The sequence below is a fragment of the Betta splendens genome, chromosome 5 (assembly GCF_900634795.4).
Source record: "Betta splendens chromosome 5, fBetSpl5.4, whole genome shotgun sequence".
In the NCBI taxonomy this organism is placed as follows: Eukaryota; Metazoa; Chordata; class Actinopteri; order Anabantiformes; family Osphronemidae; genus Betta; species Betta splendens.
In genome coordinates, this window is record NC_040885.2 from 14,840,256 (window position 1) to 14,859,500 (window position 19,245).

The 19,245-nt window shown below is 45.8% G+C and overlaps 2 protein-coding genes across 5 annotated transcripts; one reads left to right on the plus strand and one right to left on the minus strand.

The window, feature by feature from the left end:
• Positions 1-142: 142 nt before the first annotated feature.
• Positions 143-7,656, plus strand: LOC114855647 (protein Wnt-2b-like). 2 transcript variants are annotated; one of them, XM_029150977.3, is made up of 6 exons: positions 143-317; positions 468-691; positions 2,448-2,668; positions 3,107-3,384; positions 3,530-3,794; positions 4,972-7,656. In XM_029150977.3, the coding sequence occupies exons 2-6, from the start codon at positions 603-605 to the stop codon at positions 5,199-5,201; spliced, it is 1,083 nt and encodes a 360-aa protein (XP_029006810.1). In that variant the 5' UTR covers positions 143-317; positions 468-602; the 3' UTR covers positions 5,202-7,656. The 2 variants fall into 2 exon arrangements, with proteins under 2 accessions (XP_029006810.1, XP_029006809.1); XM_029150976.3 differs by having other exon boundaries at positions 143-691.
• Positions 7,657-7,791: 135 nt separating this feature from the next.
• Positions 7,792-17,708, minus strand: st7l (suppression of tumorigenicity 7 like). Of its 3 annotated transcripts, XM_029150975.3 has the most exons (15): positions 17,510-17,706; positions 17,099-17,181; positions 16,425-16,584; positions 16,298-16,352; positions 16,086-16,201; positions 15,904-15,982; positions 15,704-15,792; positions 15,318-15,418; positions 15,059-15,173; positions 14,899-14,971; positions 14,666-14,768; positions 10,749-10,899; positions 10,310-10,402; positions 10,092-10,231; positions 7,792-9,394 (listed from the first exon to the last, which is right to left on the minus strand). In XM_029150975.3, exons 1-15 carry the CDS (start codon positions 17,676-17,678, stop codon positions 9,299-9,301), a joined length of 1,623 nt encoding a protein of 540 aa, XP_029006808.1. In that variant the 5' UTR covers positions 17,679-17,706; the 3' UTR covers positions 7,792-9,298. The 3 variants fall into 3 exon arrangements, with proteins under 3 accessions (XP_029006808.1, XP_029006806.1, XP_029006807.1); XM_029150973.3 differs by having other exon boundaries at positions 14,899-15,173; positions 17,510-17,708; XM_029150974.3 differs by having other exon boundaries at positions 7,792-10,231; positions 17,510-17,707.
• Positions 17,709-19,245: the final 1,537 nt, after the last annotated feature.

Below are 19,245 nucleotides of genomic sequence, written 5' to 3' on the forward strand. Positions count from 1 at the left end.
TACAGTATGAACTGCACTGACTGAGTTCATCTGAGCACACATCGCTTTCTATCACTACATTTACGAGGACCCCTCCCGCAGCCGCTGGCCTGTCATCCTTTGAGGTGGGAGGTAACGGGGTCACAGACCGCGGGCGCACCGGAGCGCAGCGCCGCGCAGCGCAGCGCCGCGCGTTCCGTGGCGCGTCTTCATTCCGGCTGCAGGCGCTCGACGCGCGCGCGAGCTCCGTTTCTGCACACGTTTTTCCCACGGCACATACTCGACTTCCTGCGGTTTTAGTCATCGCCAATTTAGTGCGCAACCGCTGACGGCACAAGGTGAATTGGCTGCTAATAAAGTAAATCTCCGATCTGAGCGATATGATGGAGCGACTGAGCGGAACCCGGCGTGGCTTCACTGAAGTCACGTCAAGTGAGTGAGTTTTTTCATTTGGAATTTCTTTTTTGTTCCCAAATGATGGACGGCAGACAGTGGTCGAGGACTTCCCCATCGGATGGTGCAGCCTTTTCCAGTCCATGGAGGCAACAAGCCCAGTTCGTTCGATGAGTGTTTTGAGACCCATCTGAGAGCAGCGGGTCTGTGGGTTCAGGAAGGAGACAAAAATGCAGCAGAACTCCAGAGCCGGGTCGAAAATGCTCTTCTTCATTCTGGTCCTGCTCATTTTCACGCCGAGAGCGGATTCGTCGTGGTGGTAAGTGAGATCTTTGAGGGGCGTTTGCTGACAGTTCCATCGCTTTATACCACAGTCAACTTGGAATAGTTCAGCTCACGTGAAGTAAAGGTGACATGCGAAGTTAAGAAAGTTAAGATGCAGAAATGAGACCTAGGGTTAAATTTACTTTGTATTCACACTTGCTTTTGTCCTTCTTTTATTTTAAGGTTGTATTTAGTTATTTTTCATCTTATATGTGTAATAATTAATATTTGACATTCTTTAATCTGTAATCAAATGATCAAAGTCTATCTGTTTTCCACCTAAGCACTGTTGTGCTTTGGCCACGCATGGAAACGTTCTGGATTTCTTCGTTTTTTTTAAATGCACAGCGATGCCGTGGGTTCATGAAGATTAATGGAGTGGGGGGATCTCCCCTATCCATCCATCTGGCCCAGAGCAAGTGGCAGGTGCAGGCAGTGATGCGTGAATAAATGCTCCTTGATGATCTCTCTTGAGGCTTTAAACACCTGGAGGGGGCGACCGCATGCACGGGAGACAGCAGCCCCTCACCTGAAATAGTTCACCTGATGTGTCGGGTCACACTTTAAATTTAAGTAACCGTTTGAAAGCAGTTTAGCGCTTTTTTCTCCCATTCTGCACCAAAGTTAGAGCACTTTACACACAGATTAGATTAAATGTCACTTTGAGCTAAAATAACAGGCTTTTCCATTTGCTGTTGTGCAACGTCTTCACCGTTGTATAAAATACATCATGATGAAACCACAATTAAATGCCAGAGAGAAATTCCACAGGAAGAGAGAGACAGACAGAGAGACAAAGCAGGAGATGCCTGGAAGTCTTTGTGTCCAGATGAATAATATTTATTTAATCCTGGTTTATATTGTTAGGGTCTATTTTTAAGCGGTGTAATAGTTCAGAGCGGTGTCGCGCTGCGCCCTTCGCTCTTTATGTGCGTCTTCTCACGCAGGCAGTCAAGGGTCTTTAGGCCCAGCTGGTATGTTCAACACACAATAAACATAAGCGGTGCTTCTGCTCTGCTTTATTGCTCAGGCAGATAGAACAGGACCGGGACAACCATAACAGGACTGGAAACTGACTGCTACATCCGTTCCTGTCTCGGAGGCCAGGCGACGCGAGCGCGGCTGCGATTAGGGGGCGATAATGAACCCCCCACGGAGCGCGGGGCACGCGCCTTTAGGGAGGGAGGGATGGATCCCGTGCCGGGATGCCGGTGGGGGAAGGTTCCAGCGTGGTTCAGGGGCGTGAGGGGTCACTCGTACTGTATTTGACCATCAACCATCGTGTTGCGTTTGACCAGAGCCACCACGTGCTCCTCCTCTTTAAGAGGCGCTATAAAGTCAGGGATTATGTTTGAATAGAGCAGGAAGCAATGGCCCATCAGACCAAAAGAGGTGTTTTTCACTGAATGTGAGGAATTCAATAATCTCCTCTACATCCTGCAAGTCGGAAGCAGAACAAGGGCTGGAGATGTGTGGCACAATAAGCAGGACCCTCCACTGTGTGTTAGTGTTAGACGCATTGGGATTGTCCATAAAACTGTGGGATCAGTGAGTTACTGTATATAAAACAACTGATAAGAAGCAGAATCCAGTGGCCAGTTAAATTAGCTTGCTACACAAAATGTGGAAAACAGGCTCATCTGGTGAAATTCAAGGGCCTGTGCCAAGAAATGATGAGATGAAATAATACTATAATACTAATTATACTCAACAATAATAATAGCTTCTGCACCTGTTCCTTCTGGGACCAGGTACATCGGAGCGCTGGGGGCGCGCGTGATCTGCAACAACATCCCCGGCCTGGTGAACAAGCAGCGGCAGCTGTGCCAGCGGCACCCGGACCTGATGCAGTCCATCGGCGAGGGCGCCAGGGAGTGGATCAGAGAGTGCCAGCACCAGTTCCGGCACCACCGCTGGAACTGCAGCACGCTGGACCGGGACCACACCGTGTTCGGCCGCGTGATGCTGCGAAGTGAGTCCGCGACAGCGGCCGTTTACGGCCGAGCTCGTCGTCCTCGTACGCGTCTCCGCTGCTGCGGGATGAGAACGAGCTCAGGCGTTAGGGTCGACGTGGATGCGAACAGAAAAGGATCGTTTTCTAGAATCAGGAAAGATTGGGAAGGTGATGATCTGCGAAAAGAAGTAGCAGATCGAGAGATCCACACTGGTGATGTATAAACAGTAATAGCAGATGTAAATATTTGGGTAGATGTTTCTGGCAGCCAGACAAAGCTTGGCCTGTGTTCTACTTCAACCCGTGAACAGGAGGTGGACGGGAAAGTCAGACCCAAAAACGCCCGAAAGCCCTCGTCTGAGACGAAAACGGGCCGGCGGCCGCGAGCGCTGCCACCTGTGCAGGTTAGAAAGGAGCGTTCAGACCCTGACTCTGCGCCGCCGTGTGCCCATGCAGGCAGCCGGGAGGCGGCGTTCGTCTACGCCATCTCCTCCGCCGGCGTGGTGCACGCCGTCACCAGCGCCTGCAGCGAGGGGGAGCTGAAGGCGTGCGGCTGCGACGGCCACAGGCGCGGCCGCGACGCCGACGCCAGGGGCGCCTTCGACTGGGGCGGCTGCAGCGACAACGTCAACTACGGCATGAGGTTCGCCAAGGCCTTCGTGGACGCGCGGGAGAAGATGGTGAAGGACGCGCGGGCGCTGATGAACCTGCACAACAACCGCTGTGGCCGAATGGTGAGCGGAGGGAACCAGTCCATCGTTTTAAAAGACGAGACTGTGTTAAAGCCTCCACGTGAAGTGAAATGTGGGATCCCACCTACATTAGGCCACAGGCCACGTCATAGGCCTAACGCCCTGTCACCTTTGACCCCTGCTGCAGGCGGTGAAGCGCTTCATGAAGCTGGAGTGCAAGTGTCACGGGGTGAGTGGGTCGTGCTCCCTGAGGACCTGCTGGTTGGCCATGTCCGACTTCAGGCGGACCGGAGACTACCTCCGCAAGAAGTACAACGCGGCCGTGGAGGTGACCATGAACCAGGACGGGACGGGGTTCGCGGTGGCCGACAAGGACTTCAAGGGAAGCACCAAGAACGAGCTGGTTTACGTCGAGAACTCGCCGGATTACTGCCTGATGGACCGCGCAGCGGGTGAGTAGGTCAGCGAGGAACGAGGCTTTGGAATCGATGACCATGAAAAACTAAACAACTTTATCCGTTCTTTCAAACTATGAATCGAGAAACACAGTTTTAGCCATGCAGGCATTAGAAACCCAGAAATAGAAGTCCTAATTTCTGCTTATCTGCACCATCAACAGTTAGTTGTATCTAGAACATGAATTAGGTCATATTTAAAGGTGGACACATCCCGTTTTTTTCCCCAAAAGTTACACTCAAAATATCATTTTCACTCAAAACTAAACAGGTGATGGACCCTTTCCGTAAACTCCCGCACCGAGGGCTCGCATTCCTTCGCAGCTTAAAGTTCAATGATTTGACCTTTAGCATCTCTAATTCCTAGTGTTTGCTTTGCCTTGTTAAGCTCTGTCCTCCTTTTTCAATCCTGCCTCTTCAGCAGAGCGTGAACAGGCTCGCTAACTTGCCGTTAATAGGCAAGGCAACGTGTTGGGAGACATCGGACTCTCCGGCTCCTCCCAGATGTTAATTTGGTTGCAGGTAATGAAGGTGAACGGGGTCTGTCCTTGTTAAAAGGTGATCTTAAAGTAGCTTATAGGCCTCCTCACCCCTAATCTTCATTGTGTAGGAACTCAGGGCCTAAGGATACATTCAGCCTTTCAAACCCTTCCTTTGGTCAGTATTGAGCTCCACTCCCCACAGCCTGAAGGGAATATCTCCCCTCATCCTTCTCTCTTTACTTCATGGATGCTCTTATTAGAGATGGCATTTGATCTTAGGCTTAGATCGTCCACCTGAATACACCAACACCTTTGTGTTTGGCTCTGAGACTATTTTGCCACGGCGTCTGGAAACCTAAACCCTGGTGAGGGAGCGTGGGAAAACCTTGGGAAAAATCTATGCCAATAGTGTCCAGTGGTGGTCAGCTGGCAGGCTCAGGACAATTAAGTCATCGCTGGAGGTTTCCCAAAAAGTAATGAAATTAGGCGGAGATGGTCCTGTGAGTCATTGAGCTCCCCAAAACACTCCTGAAACATTACCCTGCAGAAATAGGCCACAGCCATGAGTAACGTCATGCCTACAGCATATTTTACACAAGCACAGGCCTTTTTTGTGTAAAGACCAACATAATGGACCGACTGAACAACACTCTGGGCCGTCTGGGCACTCGCGTCGTGTCATCTCCTTCCAGGTTCCCTGGGTACAGCGGGACGGGTGTGCAACAAGTCATCCAGGGGCACGGACGGCTGCGAGGTCATGTGCTGTGGGCGGGGCTACGACACCATGCGCGTCAAGCGCGTCACCAAGTGTGAATGCAAGTTCAGGTGGTGCTGCGCCGTGGAGTGCAAAGACTGCGAGGACGTGGTGGACGTTCACAGCTGCAAGCCCCACAGGCGTCCCGATTGGCTGGACGTGACCTAAGGCGGGCGACCCGACCAATCACACTCAACACCCGCTAAACACTGCTTAAAATGCCAAAGACACCTGCTGCTGATTAGTGAAATTGAGAGGAAGATGGAGCTTTTGACAGATTATACCTGTTAAATAATGACTGTGAAACCAGACAACGCCACAAACGGAACAAGAACAGACCGGGTTGACTGCTTTGGAACCAACAGCTTCACATGGACTGTTTTCTGAAGCCACAGGTTCAACATCCATCATGTGTGACTGTCTGCATAGGTCTAACACGGTCTTTATGGGAAACTTTCATCTCTACCTCCGGTTCTGGTTCTGTGTTTTCTTTCTGTCTCCACTTTTACAGACACCCTGTGCACTGGTATCTGTGAATAATTATTACATTCAATTGCTACGTTAAGATATGAGAATTGAATATTCAAATATTTGGGAAGACATTAAAGGCAACGTTTCTTCTGTAAAAAGTCAAACCCGTCATCCTACCATTGTTCAGATTTTTTTGGCTTGTCGTTAGTGGAGCTTTTCTCACGACTTGATTATTACAAAACACAGCACGGCCTGTTTTTTCTGTCATCACACTGTGACCGAGCACTTTTACAACAAAAACTTGTGCAACTGTGATTTCAGGCCTTCGTCTGGTTTGTGAGAAATTATTAAAAGGTATTTCAGGAAACCAAGAGCAATGAAGTGGCTGCGGACCCCGAGCGCGACTCTTCAGCATCTGGAAATGCAGCCAGACGTCATGTGGTGCCTCTGGAGAGTCAAACCTCAGAGGGGGTTCACGCGTCCAAATGAAGCGAACAACAAGCCGTGGATGCTGAGCGTCACCAAATTGTTTCAAGTCCACGTAATGAGGAGGAGAGCCAAAGTAAAGCGCTTTGAACGCGGCCAAGTGACACAGGGGGGTCAAAGGTCCACGAGTCAAAAGTTAATTGCAAACAAAAGAGCCTGTTTTGAATGTAAATGAAGAGTCCGCTGGCTGTGTTTTTCTGACAATTTCAGTCCATAACTGAAGGCAGCTTGTTATTGTTGAATCCACATCAGAAACCAGTGGATCCGCACTGAACTGAAAAACGAATTGAATCCATGGGTCAATTAATAACACTAATATAACATTACAGGCTTAGTAGTTACACTTCTGCCAGTAAAAATATATTTTATCACCATCTTTTCTGTGAAGGCTTGATTAAATGTGGGGACAATGATAGAACAGGATCTCTGTTCGTGTTTTTGGCTGTGGAGACACTTCCACCTTTAAATGCAGGTCTCACAATAACCTCTTAGACCTGAATAAAACCCTTATGATGTCACTCCCACGAGGGCTTCTGCTCATACAACTTCCTGCATACGGTCTCTTTTGTAAAACATGTAAACAGTCAGATTAGTGATTTAAAGGCCAGTCAGTTTGTGTGGAGCTACTGAGATGGAGATAGAGTGTTAAACCAACGTTGTAGCAGTACATTTAAAGGAACTGGGTGCTGCTCTGTCAGGAACAATGTGTGATCCAGCAGAAGTCTGTAAAAATAACAGGAGTGGCATTGCAGGCGTTCCTGACCATTATAGTGATATCAAATGGGCATCGCAATTCAGCAACATGTCAGAGCTAAAAGAAGCACTGGACGGAAGAGACCAGCGCTGTCATCAACACGGATTTCTCTCATTTAGCGAAACCAGACGGGACACATGTCGTGAACCGAGCCAGTGAGTTCAAGTTGTTTACATGAACCAAATCACACTGGACCCGATGACAACCCACATGCACTGAACATCTCACACCCAGCATGGAAATTTAATCTAAGACTCCCACAAACCGTGATGAAAACAGGCACCTGATGTACTGATGTCAGTAAAGCAGGTAAAAGCCGCACCGTTACTAGATTTGTTTGGCTTCTTCACTTTTTATCTCGACTTTGTGTTAATTGACCCCGTGAACCTCAACCAGTTCTCATACGCCCACATTAAACATGTGCCACCGACAGCCTGGTTTCCATATTTGCGTTCGTGCTCGCCATCTCCAGCTTTAGAAGCTATTCATAACGGAGGTCAGCGAGCAACACCAGCTTTAGCACGCCGCCTGGAACCCACTTTGGCTCAGAGAGAAAACACTTAAGCGCCCATCAACAGCCCTCGGCGCTGATTTTCATTACTGCTACTCACCACTCAAGTATGAGGCCGGAGCAGTGATGCCACGTACAGTAGGCATCTGCTGCTGGTGGCAGACTGGTGTAATCATAATGGAGTGTGATGGCTCTAAGCTTTATATAGTCCAGGATCAGCAGTACTATGACGGAGCGACTGGTTTGTCCTTGAACAAGAAGCCCACTTCTATCAATAGCAATTTAAAACATGTGGGAAATGATGTCTGCATAGTAAAAGCAGTGTCTGCGACTGTTCTGGGTGTTTATCATCTAGAAATACTGCACAGCTCTTACTCATGCTTTTCCTGGCTGCAACCTAAATAAGTACAACTAAAGCTAGTTTGGTGTCTGCATATGATAAATGACCAGTTATAAAAGAAATGGAGGCTCGGGAAATTAAAAAAACAAAAAGCAACACAGGTTACATTGAAACTAATGAAACGTCACACACAAACTACATTGAAAGAGAAGTTTATTGAGTGTTGTGTCGTTCTCCTGTCTTCAGCATCTTTTTGCACATTTACGCTGCACGAACCAACTTGAAAATTCCTACATGAACAGTGATGCGTTAGTGATTTTAACAAACAAATGTTACAAACCGGAGCGACGCACTTAATTACATGTTGGTTTTTTGGCTCAGTTGGCACTTACATTTGTGGTGTTTTGTGCCTTTACATCATTAACAGCTTTCCTGTTTTTGTGTGCATGATTTAAACTTGTTAGACATCGACTTTTGACCATATCTTTATAAATTTTTTTACCCAAGGTTTAGTTGCTGTAAACTTGTTGCAAGTCAATTAAATGTCAAAATAATCTTTACTAACTGCTCTGTATTAAATGTTTTGTCAGTCGCACACAGTTCACCACGAGGCTGAATGTCCAGTAGCTGCCTATATCAAAGAATCCTGTTATTGAATGTAATAAACAGTTGTTTTCATATTCCTACATCAGTGTTGACGTATTGTTTTTTACATTGTAGCTGCACTGCATGTTTTTGCTGTGTATTTGGAACATCAAGGAAACGACGTCTGCATGTTGCACCACACTGTTCTTTCTTTTTAGAGATCGCCGCCATGCTTACAACAAGGTGGGATCAGGCATCTCAGCCTGTAGAGTGTGTTCAAACTGACAGGTCTCAGAAAGGCCGGGAAAAAAGAAAATGTACGTTTTCAATAGATTAGGATGCTCCTCCCTGCAAAAACCTTGTGTTCTACTACTGTGCTGTGATTCTCAGTGTATCCTATGCACATTTGGATGCTGCTGGCTGCTCGGTGATATAGTGCCGAGCTGTCGTAGCATGGTAACAACTGTTGAACTGCAGAGGCGTTGTATACACTGCAGCCACTCCGAGGCTGTAAATCACAGCTCTGCTTTAAGTCGTTCTCAGAGTTTTTTAAGGGGAACAGACCGATACTATGGAGCACACACAGCATGTTCACATCGCTGATAACACAAACACGAGGTATTTGTGATGTGCAAATGTTAATATGCTGAGATCAGGGGTGACTATGACACATTTCCTGGGAATAATACACAGGTTTGATTAGAGAGCACTGAAAGAAAACAGCTGCATATTTTATTGAATCTGCTAATACCTAAATATGTCTTTTATCATATTTATAACCAGGTTTTTCTACCAAATTTGGAGCAAACTGCTATCAGATACTTATACAGTAATTTGCCACTTGCTAGCACAACAAATGAATGGCACCAGTAGAATCTCTGCCAGCTCTATCTTCTAAATGTGTTTTTGGAATAGCTCAGACTGCTAGAACAGTGTGGGAGAGCATCTTAAGGGTGGTATTGCAGTGTTGATACAACCTCAGCCAACGTAATCAGTAACAATGCAGCAAGTTGACAGTAATGCCGAAGACAGGAGAGAAAATACTTTTTGTCTGAGCATTTGGAGTGGTATCGGTGTGTGTGTGTGTGTGTGTTTGTGTGTCAGAGACAGAGATGGGGTCAGATCTGAGTCAGTTGGTGCCAAAAACTGGAAGGCATGAAGCTTTCCATCTTGTCTGCGAAGAAACCCAGCGGTGCAAAGAGTGTGCTGAAGAACTGAAAGAAAAAGTGAAAGCAGTAGTTGGACGCAAAAAGAAAGTTTTTAGAATTTTCTACCTTATTTACGTAAGCATTGTAAAATCCATGTATTCCACGTAATGTAAGACAGAAAAGTCTAATAATAATAATAAGAGTTAATATCTCATGTATTTCTAAATCAGGGCAAATACCCACTGCCCTCATCATCATCAGCACTCATGGAAATCTGTTTTTCCTCAGAAGGCACTGAGGACCTCACTGATTTTCATGAGCTCTATCCCCACATTACACAAACCAGGCTGGCCGGTCATGCTGTAAAAGTCCTATCTGCACCCAGGCGTTCCCATAACAAACGGAGGAGCACTAGATGTTCTCCCTTTCAGTCTGTGTAAAGGCAGGTCCTAATAAACAGGCTGAGTGTAAACAAAGGATTAGCCTAAGAAAGCAGTTCAGCCAAACCGACTGAAACAGAAAACACAACACTTGTGTAATAAATAAATAGTAAAAGGAAGTCATGCACACATCTAATGTCTCTAAATTGTGAGGGCTATAAGTTCCACTCACTGTTTTCTAAGATTATTAAACTGAGGTTAGCGATAGCTTAAGCTGGACAACAGGTGGCTTGGGTACAAAACAGTGACATTACTACAGTACAACTCCCATGAGCCTCCAGTGTTCCTGACAGGGAAGTTGGAGGTTGATTCAGTGTACTCACCGCTTTGGCAAAGACACCCATGAGCTCTGGGAACTGGTGTGTGAGCATGGCCAGCATGGCAGTGAAGGAGCAAAGGCCTGCGGTGAAGAGGATGAAGAAGGGCAGCTCTTTCTTTGGATACACAGAGACCTCGTGGAAAGCTGAGAGAGAGCAAAACACCATCAAATGATAATTCACATCCCCACACCCAGCGAGCGAGTTCAGGCGATTTAACTTACAGGGCAGGAGCTCTCTATCAGCTGTTTCTGTGCATCCTGGGTACGGGTAGAACAGGTGACCCTTCTCTAGAGGGTAGGGAATTATCCGGAAGGCTTCAAGACAAAGACATAAATATGAAAATCAATAAAGATGTGCATGACAACAAGAATGACTTAAAAGCACAATGTAAGCAACAAAGACCAACTGCAATCAGTAGAGACTTTTGTGTGTGTGGGGGGACTTGTACTTGCATCGAAGTGAGAATCAAAAAACACATTTTCCTACTAAAGTGAGGCCAGTCCTCACTTCTTTGAAGGCCTGTTTGAGGGTCAAGATGGAACTTAGGGCTGAGGTTACAATTGAGTTTTGGTTCAGCATTATGTCAATGGAGGTCCTCACTTCCATGTAAGTAGAAGGGTGTGTGTGTGTGTGTGTGTGTGTGTGTGTGTGTACACGTACTGCCCTCCCAGGTGCAGTGCAGCAGGTTTAACGCTCCCTCTGCCCTCTTCCAGTGCTGCAGGTGGAAGAAAGCATAGGCCACTGCCTCACTGTCGCCCCTCTTTAAGATGTGCTCCGGGGGCAGGATCAGGCTCTTCATCTCTAATAAGTACTGAAGGCAGAAGGAGGCGTTTCATCAGTGTGGGACCAGCGCTTAGAGCGAAGCTAGACGAGAAGCAGCGGCGGCTGTGAGCCCAGGGTGAGGCTGCTGGTACGAGTCCCGCTGCTCCCCGGCGGTCGGCGATCGCTTCACGCGGCTTTCGCGATATCACTCAAATTTGTCAGTCAGCACTTCGCGCCGTCCCGTTGCGTAACACCCTCTGGCTCACTCCCTGCAGGCCGTCGCATATTTCCTTCATGCGAGCTATTCGTTGAGGGCCTCGTTTTGCAATTGTTCGAGGTGGGAGGGCGAGGCTTTCCAAAGCCGCGTGGGTTGTTGTTACACGACAGTACATTCATTCCATGAATGTGCAACATCCCCCCGCTCCCCCCGCTGTGCAAGTCTGCTTCGCTGTGCTGGCAACGGCTCACATCACACTGTAGAGCTGCGGCTTATAGAACAGGTCTGTCTTCACAAGCAACGTGGACGAACATGTAGAAGAAAGAGTGGGAGTTTACGCTGCACAGCTTTTTTGCACTTTATGATTTCAAGCCCACAAAGCGTGAACAGTGTAATGAGAATGCAGATCTGTGTAATGTATATCTATGACGCCCAGTGTGGTAATGGGCTGTGTCAGAGAAAACCAATGTGCGGGGCCCCCTGGACTGGATTCCTCGGCGGCCAGCTTCACAGCGCTCTGGATCCCAGACTGACACTTTGGGAAGGTTACCCCACAGCTAATCCTGTCTAATCCTTTCCATGGTCGCAGGCTCAGCCATCCATCCACCCACCCACCCACACACCCACCCAACGAGCCGGGCCAACCACGCAGCGTGACCCGTCTCCCCTGCTCTCTCAAGCGCTCCCACCTAACTCATCGCTTTTTGCAGGTGTCCGTCACGCCTCGTGAGCCTGGGTCCAACATCCCAGTGTCTCAACTGTTAATCTGCCTCTCGCCCCTCGTTCTCCTTAGGTCGGCGTGCGGGTCACTTTACCTATGCTTAACCACACCATCCTCTGCTACAGTGCAGCCAAGACTCTTGACTTTAGCTGCTACTGCTGAAATAATGTAGACATTATTTATTCCAACAGTTTATTGTTTTCTATGTGTGTAGAACTAATAAAAGCGAATTATTAAAGCAAACAAATACATTTTTGTAAATGAATTACAAGAGGTCAAGCTTCATATTAGTCTGTTGCTGAGTGTATGACACACGTGCAGGTTCGGCCCTGCTGTGTTCGGCAGGCTGCTCAGCTGTCCTTCCTTGGATGCCACAGCATTAGACCTGGTGACACCTCGGTCTCCTGTACGGGAACCCCCCCCCCTCCCCTCCCCCCGCTCGTTCTTCAGTCGGCTCCTCCGCTCCCTGTCATCTCTTTGATGAAGGGATTGAGTTTCATGCGTTCTGCTTTTATCCCTGGGTAATCATGAGCCTGGGGCATAACTCATAAGCTGTCTTCTGATTCTAATCTGCAGCACTTTGCCTCACACAATGGGACACGCAGCCTACACGGATCAGACGAACGCGCTGAGGTACAGTCGCAAAACATGAAGACAACAAAAGATTCTGGATTTCATAGTGGGTAAATGCTGCTGCTAGAGGCTCCAGCATCTACTGAGAGAGAGAAAATCACAGCGTTTGTGCAAAAGTGGGCTGGGAGGCAGCAAATTGTAACTGCACCTTTTTACTCCTTTGAATAAAACCTCATCCATCCTAATTCACAACAAACCCAGGGCTGCTGCTCTCCATTCACAATCCCAAAAGCCAATTTCAGAGGTGAACTACGAGAAAGTCTGCATTTCTGGGGCGTGACAGGCGATCTAGATGAGAGCATGTCAACCAGAGTGGGGTGAGATGAGAAACCGCACTCCAAAGTGGCGTAAACTAGCAGGGTAGATGGGATCAGGTCACCCTGACTGCTGCAGAATGAACACGTATTGATCAAAGCCGTAGTAAATGTAAATGTAAAACAGACTCAGCCAGCAGGAGCACCTGATTACGTGTCCAAGCGTCTGACAAGCTGTCAGTGTCTTAACCGCTCGCTGGTAGAGAAGCTGATTGGTACCGACGGACAGTTGTAAAGAAAAGAAAAAAGGTAGATGTGGAGGAGGATGAGGAGAGGAGGACAAACATAATGAGGGCCAGAGAGAAACTGAAGGGAGCAAGGAGGAAGAGGGAAATAGCAGCACAGAGAAGGTAAAGCGAAGGGGGATGTGGGAGGAGGATGGTTTGCATTGGATCTGCTGGGGGATGTGGGTTTGGCGCGTGTACAGCCTTCTGAGCCGTATAAATGAGCTCATGTGATGCAGACATCCATATATAATCTTCGTGAATGCATGCTTGAGCTCCTATTGAGAAATATCGCAGAATCATCCTCGGCTGAAATATCATCGAAAGGACTCATTTGTACAGTACAGACCCTCATGTCATCTTATCAAGTAGCTTGGTTGCCTGAATATAATTAAACTGTTAACGGTTAACACTCCAGCTCAAGGGCGAGTTGCTGTTAATGTGGCTGTGCAAGCCCTGCTTTTACACGTATTACAACCCGCAGATCAAAAGCTCGGCCTGGGAGCCTTTTCTTTCCACTTCAGTGCCCAGCGGTGCGTTGAAGTTGCAGGGATTGTTATGAAATGAAGAAACACATAAGGCAGTCAGAGCTGCGTCCAGTCTCCCTGCTGTCGGGTATAGTAAGGCTTCTCTATAGCAACACAAACACATAAAGCCTTTGTTGTTACCTTCAATTTAACTCCTGAAATGTTATACAGGGTTTAATAATTAATATGGTGCTCACTTATTATTCCTCACTTTAGGTAAAACAGCTTTGGAGATGAAAGGTTACATGAAGTTACATAGGACTCAGTGCTTTCTATTTACAGTATGTGACAAACTGCATTTTGACAAAAACGTACATGAAGACTATGTTAAAAATGGCCTTTATCCACATTTAAAAGAGGTCATTTGGATAAAGTTGGCTGTAGTGATTATAGCCACAACCTCTGTTTTCCTCAAACAGGGGATGAGGGAACATGAGAGGATAAGAAGCAGAATGAGGGTATGTGGTGAGAGGGGACAGAGCTGCTGCCTCTGGGCGGCGTAGAGAGGGAGCACTTGGAATGATGGTGAAGATGAGGGCTCTCACTTTAAAATCAAAGGCTGGATCAAATGCTGGCTGTCATCTACCCCAACCACACACACACATACAGACAGATTTTCTTTCTCCTTAGAAAAGCAGCCCATGAGATGATACAACACCACACTACAAAGACTCTGCTGCAGCTGGTTGTGTGTGATTCCCTGTGTGCTTGTGACTGCATGACATCTAATCCTGTGGGAATTTATGTGAAAGATATCCAATGTAGTCCCACATGCGACTTGGTCCAGTCTGGTTTATTCCCATTACTGTAACAAGTGTATTTGTTATGCTTTAAATTTACAATTCTTATAATTTAAAATATATATATAAATAAAACAAACTACCTGCAAAAAAACATAAGCCTAATTTATTTAACAGATTTTTACATTGCATAATATGCCTGTTTTATTTAGAATTACTTCAAGACTATGAAATGAGATTTGGGCCAACACTGACACCTGGTGGCGAGTGAAAGTACAGCAAGTCCAGAACCACTCGTCCCGATCTTTACACATGACAGGAACATGAGCCACACAAGTGTAAATCAGCTCTGCATCACATCACATTGCGATCAATAGAATTTTGCATGCACACAGCAGATGTCAGGGCCGATGGGTCACCCACTAGCCTGATTACTGACCTTTGGCACATGTGGATTGAATTCAACAGCTCTGTGAATGGCCTCCACAGCGTTCATCTCAGCAGTGCTTAGCCCCCGCCTGGACGCAGCCTCTGGAGAGAATCTGTGGCAACACGCCGCATATGTCAGGAACCTTGCACCGTTACTGCAGCTGCACAGCCGTTTAATCACATGCAAGACTTAGCATGAACAGATACAGCATTCGGAACATTTAGGACTTAGAGTGAACTTACTTATCAGATACAGCCCGTGCTTTTAACAGCGCTGACGTGTAGCATATAGTGGCTGATTTTGGCAAACTGATATCTGCAGAGAGAGAGGGGAACATGTGTGGTAATGCGATGAAAGCCATACAGAGGGAATTTAAGCAACGTTTATCTGGTTTAATTGTACCATCATATTTGGCAAGGACCGCTTGGACGTCGGCATATGCCTGAAGCTCTAGAAGTGCTTCCAAGAGGTTTTCATGTATATTTAACATTCCCAACAGTGGGAACTCCTTCATTAACTGTAAAAAAATAAAATAAAATAAAATCAACCATCATACATATACAGTACTGTATGATTTGTGTTGTTATTCATGCGTCAGTTCGTTAATAATTTAGTTAAACAAAACACAGGGTGCCATTTTGAGACAACAGAGAGAACTCACGTCTCGCATCATTTTCACTGCTTCTTTAATCCGTCCCAGCTTGCGCGCACACATGGCCAGGCGGCGTTTAATGTACACTAGTAAGTTAATATCTTTTCCAGCTGTCGATGGCACACACAAAAGATAAGACAGATAATAAAGTCAACATGTATTTGTTTGTAGAAACTTGAAATGAAAATATAACAAGAAAAGATTAGATTGTTGATGAGCGAAAACACAGATGTAATTCTGCGTGATGTGGACTTGCAGCAGGCGGCACTGCGCAGGTCGGGGCAGAACATGTTGCACAACCGGGATTAAACTAGGTGTAGCTCACCATCGTCCTGCTGCTGCACATTAGGGTTTACAACGGGTGTGACTTATTGGAAGTTCTGGCACATCCCTACCAATAGTAAGCGCTTTCTTGAAAAGGCGTTCAGCTTCTGTGATCGTGGTGGCTTCCTCCTCTGCCAGGAGCACATAAGCTGCAGCACATCTACACACAGACACACAGAAAAGTAAATCAATGTTTTAAATATTCATAATATAAGTCAAGTATTAATATAATAATGTAGATCATATGAGAGTGTGCAAAAGTATGACTCACTCATGGTTAATTTCTATGGCCTGGTAAGCTGCTCTGATCCTGGCTTGAGGATTTCTCTCTCTCCAGGCTTTCTGCATCACTGTAATGGGATGATTTTTACAGATGCTACCTCACAGCCCTGACATGCATCGGTGAGCATCCAAGCTTGACTCAAACTCGCGTACAGCATTTATAAAACTCACCAGCATCCTCTGGCCTCAACTGCTGCGTGTCTCCTGTGAAGAAAGTCTGATGGTCCTGAGCAGAGAGGTTCATGTCATAGTATGTTAAGGGTTCCTTCCCGGTTACCCACGTGTACCTGTAGAACAGGAGGAATAGGATCATCGACATTTTGCCTCTGCATTATGTTACTAAAAGGTAATTTGGGCAGCTACCATGAATAACTGAATCATACCTGTTATATTCTGCTCCTCTGAACAGATTCAAAGGGTTCCTCCAGACCTTGCACTCTAACAAAGAAAGCCTGATGTTACTGAGGCTTTTAGTAGCTTGAGTAACTTTGCTGTCACGGTCGGTATTACCTGAAACGCTGGGTCTTGGATCTGCTTCCCCATTAACGGATGAAAACAGGCCAGTGGTGGGGCTGCTCTCCACTCCCCCCAGGAGCGGCCGCAGGTGGCTCACTGACACTTGTTCAATGAACGAGGTCCCATATTTACGAAAGTACCACCACTCAAATATCTGTTGTAAGAACAAATGTGGTTATTAAAATACGATTTCATTAAAGCAAAATGTAACAATTACCATCTATCATCTATTATCTCATCTATGCACTGCATGATATTATCATCCATGACATTATTACAGTAAGTACTAGTAATTTAACGGAACGGTAGAGAATTACAATCAGTTGGTGGTGTTTTATAGTTTACTGATTGCTATTTTTGTAATTGCAGTGTAAAATGCTCCACTGTGTAATTTTGTGAGGTAACACATCATACTGTATGTGTAGTTGAGCAAAATCAGGAAGTTTAGTATTCGTCCATCTTTTTCTTACAGATGTCTTTTTGTTTCCTTTCCTACTGCATGACAGCAAAATACCCACAATGAACGCAGGCATGAACCCATAATTACAGTCAACACCGCCTGCCTCACGGATCGTGCGAGCACCCGGTCCACAGGCTCAGAACCCAATGATTAAGTGAAAAATAGCTCGGCAAAAATAAATGGCTAGAAAAACGGGGAGACAACTTACCAGGATGAGGCCAGATATGAGAGAGGAGGTTCCAGTGAGAGCCACGTAGAACTTAGGAGTCAGTGTGTTCAAAAACACTGACGCTGAAAGAAGAAGAGAACGTGAGGAGGCTGTCATCAGTGCATCCGACGCCGTGGTGGATAAGTGTCCGATGCCGCTGCAGCAAACTTGGTAACACAGCAATAAATACTGATACCGAATCACGGCGACAGCCGACACGCGGCTGCGGCGTGTCCTCTGTAACAATCAATATTTAAACACTCGACTGGAACAAGCCCGAAGGTGGCTTCTATCTGTGTCCGAATCAAGCCGACTCCGAGCTGTCAAACCAGTAGCATCCCCCGCTCGCTCTAAGCTAAAGCCAGAAGCCCGACGGCTAACAATAGCTAGCTAGCGGTCGCATTAATTCACCTGAGGTAAGAGTTTCCTGCAGTTTCAGCGGGCTCCACAGGACGTATATCATGATCAGAACCATGCCGAACCAAATGAAGCACACGTAAGTCCATGACCAGGAGAGCCACGACTTTAATTTCTCTGTGAATCCGAGAGATTGAGGATTACTGCCAGTGGAGTCCTCCATGTTTCTCCGGATGTCTGTAAACAGAGGAGTCACGTGACCGCGCATAAAGAGGACTTCTACTTTGACATTTGTATTAAAATGTATTTCCGTAGGCTACGGAAAATGAAAACGGGAAAATATTTGTAGTTTGGTCAAGGTTGTAATACAGTCCTGTGTAACATTTGTATTTTTATGTAAAATGGCCTGCATTAACAAAAAGCAATATGGTATTTTCCATAAAGTTTTATATATTTTTTTAAGTTTACCTTTAAATTAGAATTAATTTCGCAGTTTGCCAGCAAGTTCTTATTATTTTTTACGTGTTGATTATCACTTTTCCTAAATTTATGCTTCTTGACTTTATCATTAGTCTACCATATGAAAGGGATTAACACATTGTAATAATCGTTAGCTATAGCCCAGTTTATAAGTAAGTAATAATAATGTGCAGATTATTGAACCTATGCCTTAATAGCAACGCTAGGTTTAAACATCTAAGTAGATGTTAAGATGAAGACGTTCACGAATTGCAGGCAGCTCATTGAGAAATGTAGTACTATCTGTGGCCAGTAGGTGGAGACATTGCACCATAAAACTATTTAATCTAATTGCCACCTAACAACTGCAGGTGGAGATAACGTTCAGCCGTGTGTATCTATGAATACATACAAAATGTTTTTAGAAAAATACCCTTTATGGCCGTTTAATGTATGCATTTGTGCCAATATTTACTACAAATCACCACACTCTTCCTCAGGTTTACAAAAGGCTCAGAGTTCATTTCAAATGACATTTGACATTTTTACCAATCTAGTGATTTTACTGTCTGTTTCTAAGATTTACGTATCAACAAATGTATATGTCCTCTGTCATATATAGGAGATTCAGTGAACAAGACTGAGCTAAGGTATATTTTTGGATGCGTACAACCTGCAGAACATCTCATCCTGTGTGACAGACTCACATCTCCAAACAGTGCAGGAATAAATGTGATTTGTTGGAGTGTATTCTAGTTGGAGGTTACAGTCGCTGAATGACAGCGAGCCAGATTTGGTCCCCTCACACATGCCCTTGGGTGTTTTCTGCCTGATGCTGATGGACAAGCACACGCAGGGTTAAAGGCCTGTCATATAAATCAGGTACAATCACTTTAGAGGTGAAAACATGCATGATGCCACTGACAGAAAGGAACAGAGGAGGGGAGGGGGTAGAAAAGAAGAAGAAAATTAGAGCAAGACAAGTCCACAGACGTTATCAGCACTTTTTAACCTCATGTCTGAATCTATTTCCAGTCAAAACTCTATTTCTAAATAATCTCTGCTCAGCGTCTCATTATTTGATAAACATGAGTATCATTTAAGAATATACAGCTTAACAGTGATATCTAATCTTTACCCTGCACCTCTCCAGTTAAATCAGTTAAATATCAAGCATCATTTGTCATAGCTTGAATCAATACGTTTATCCAACACCTCAACCTCAAATAAAAGATTTTATACGCAATAAATAGCAAAAAATAATAAATAAAATGCAACAATGGACAGTGTCCTGGTACGAAGCGTGACCTGCTCAGGCCGGTCATCCTCAG

Coding starts and splice junctions, on each gene's coding strand:
- LOC114855647 (XM_029150976.3), top strand. CDS start 603: ATGCAGCAGAACTCCAGAGCCGGGTCGAAAATGCTCTTCTTCATTCTG. Junction 3,385..3,529: donor ACAACCGCTGTGGCCGAATG/GTGAGCGGAGGG, acceptor CCCCTGCTGCAG/GCGGTGAAGCGCTTCATGAA. Junction 3,795..4,971: donor CCTGATGGACCGCGCAGCGG/GTGAGTAGGTCA, acceptor ATCTCCTTCCAG/GTTCCCTGGGTACAGCGGGA.
- st7l (XM_029150973.3), bottom strand. CDS start 17,678: ATGGAGGACTCCACTGGCAGTAATCCTCAATCTCTCGGATTCACAGAG. Junction 15,983..16,085: donor GTTGAGGCCAGAGGATGCTG/GTGAGTTTTATA, acceptor ATCCCATTACAG/TGATGCAGAAAGCCTGGAGA. Junction 15,174..15,317: donor CAGTGAAAATGATGCGAGAC/GTGAGTTCTCTC, acceptor ATTTTTTTACAG/TTAATGAAGGAGTTCCCACT.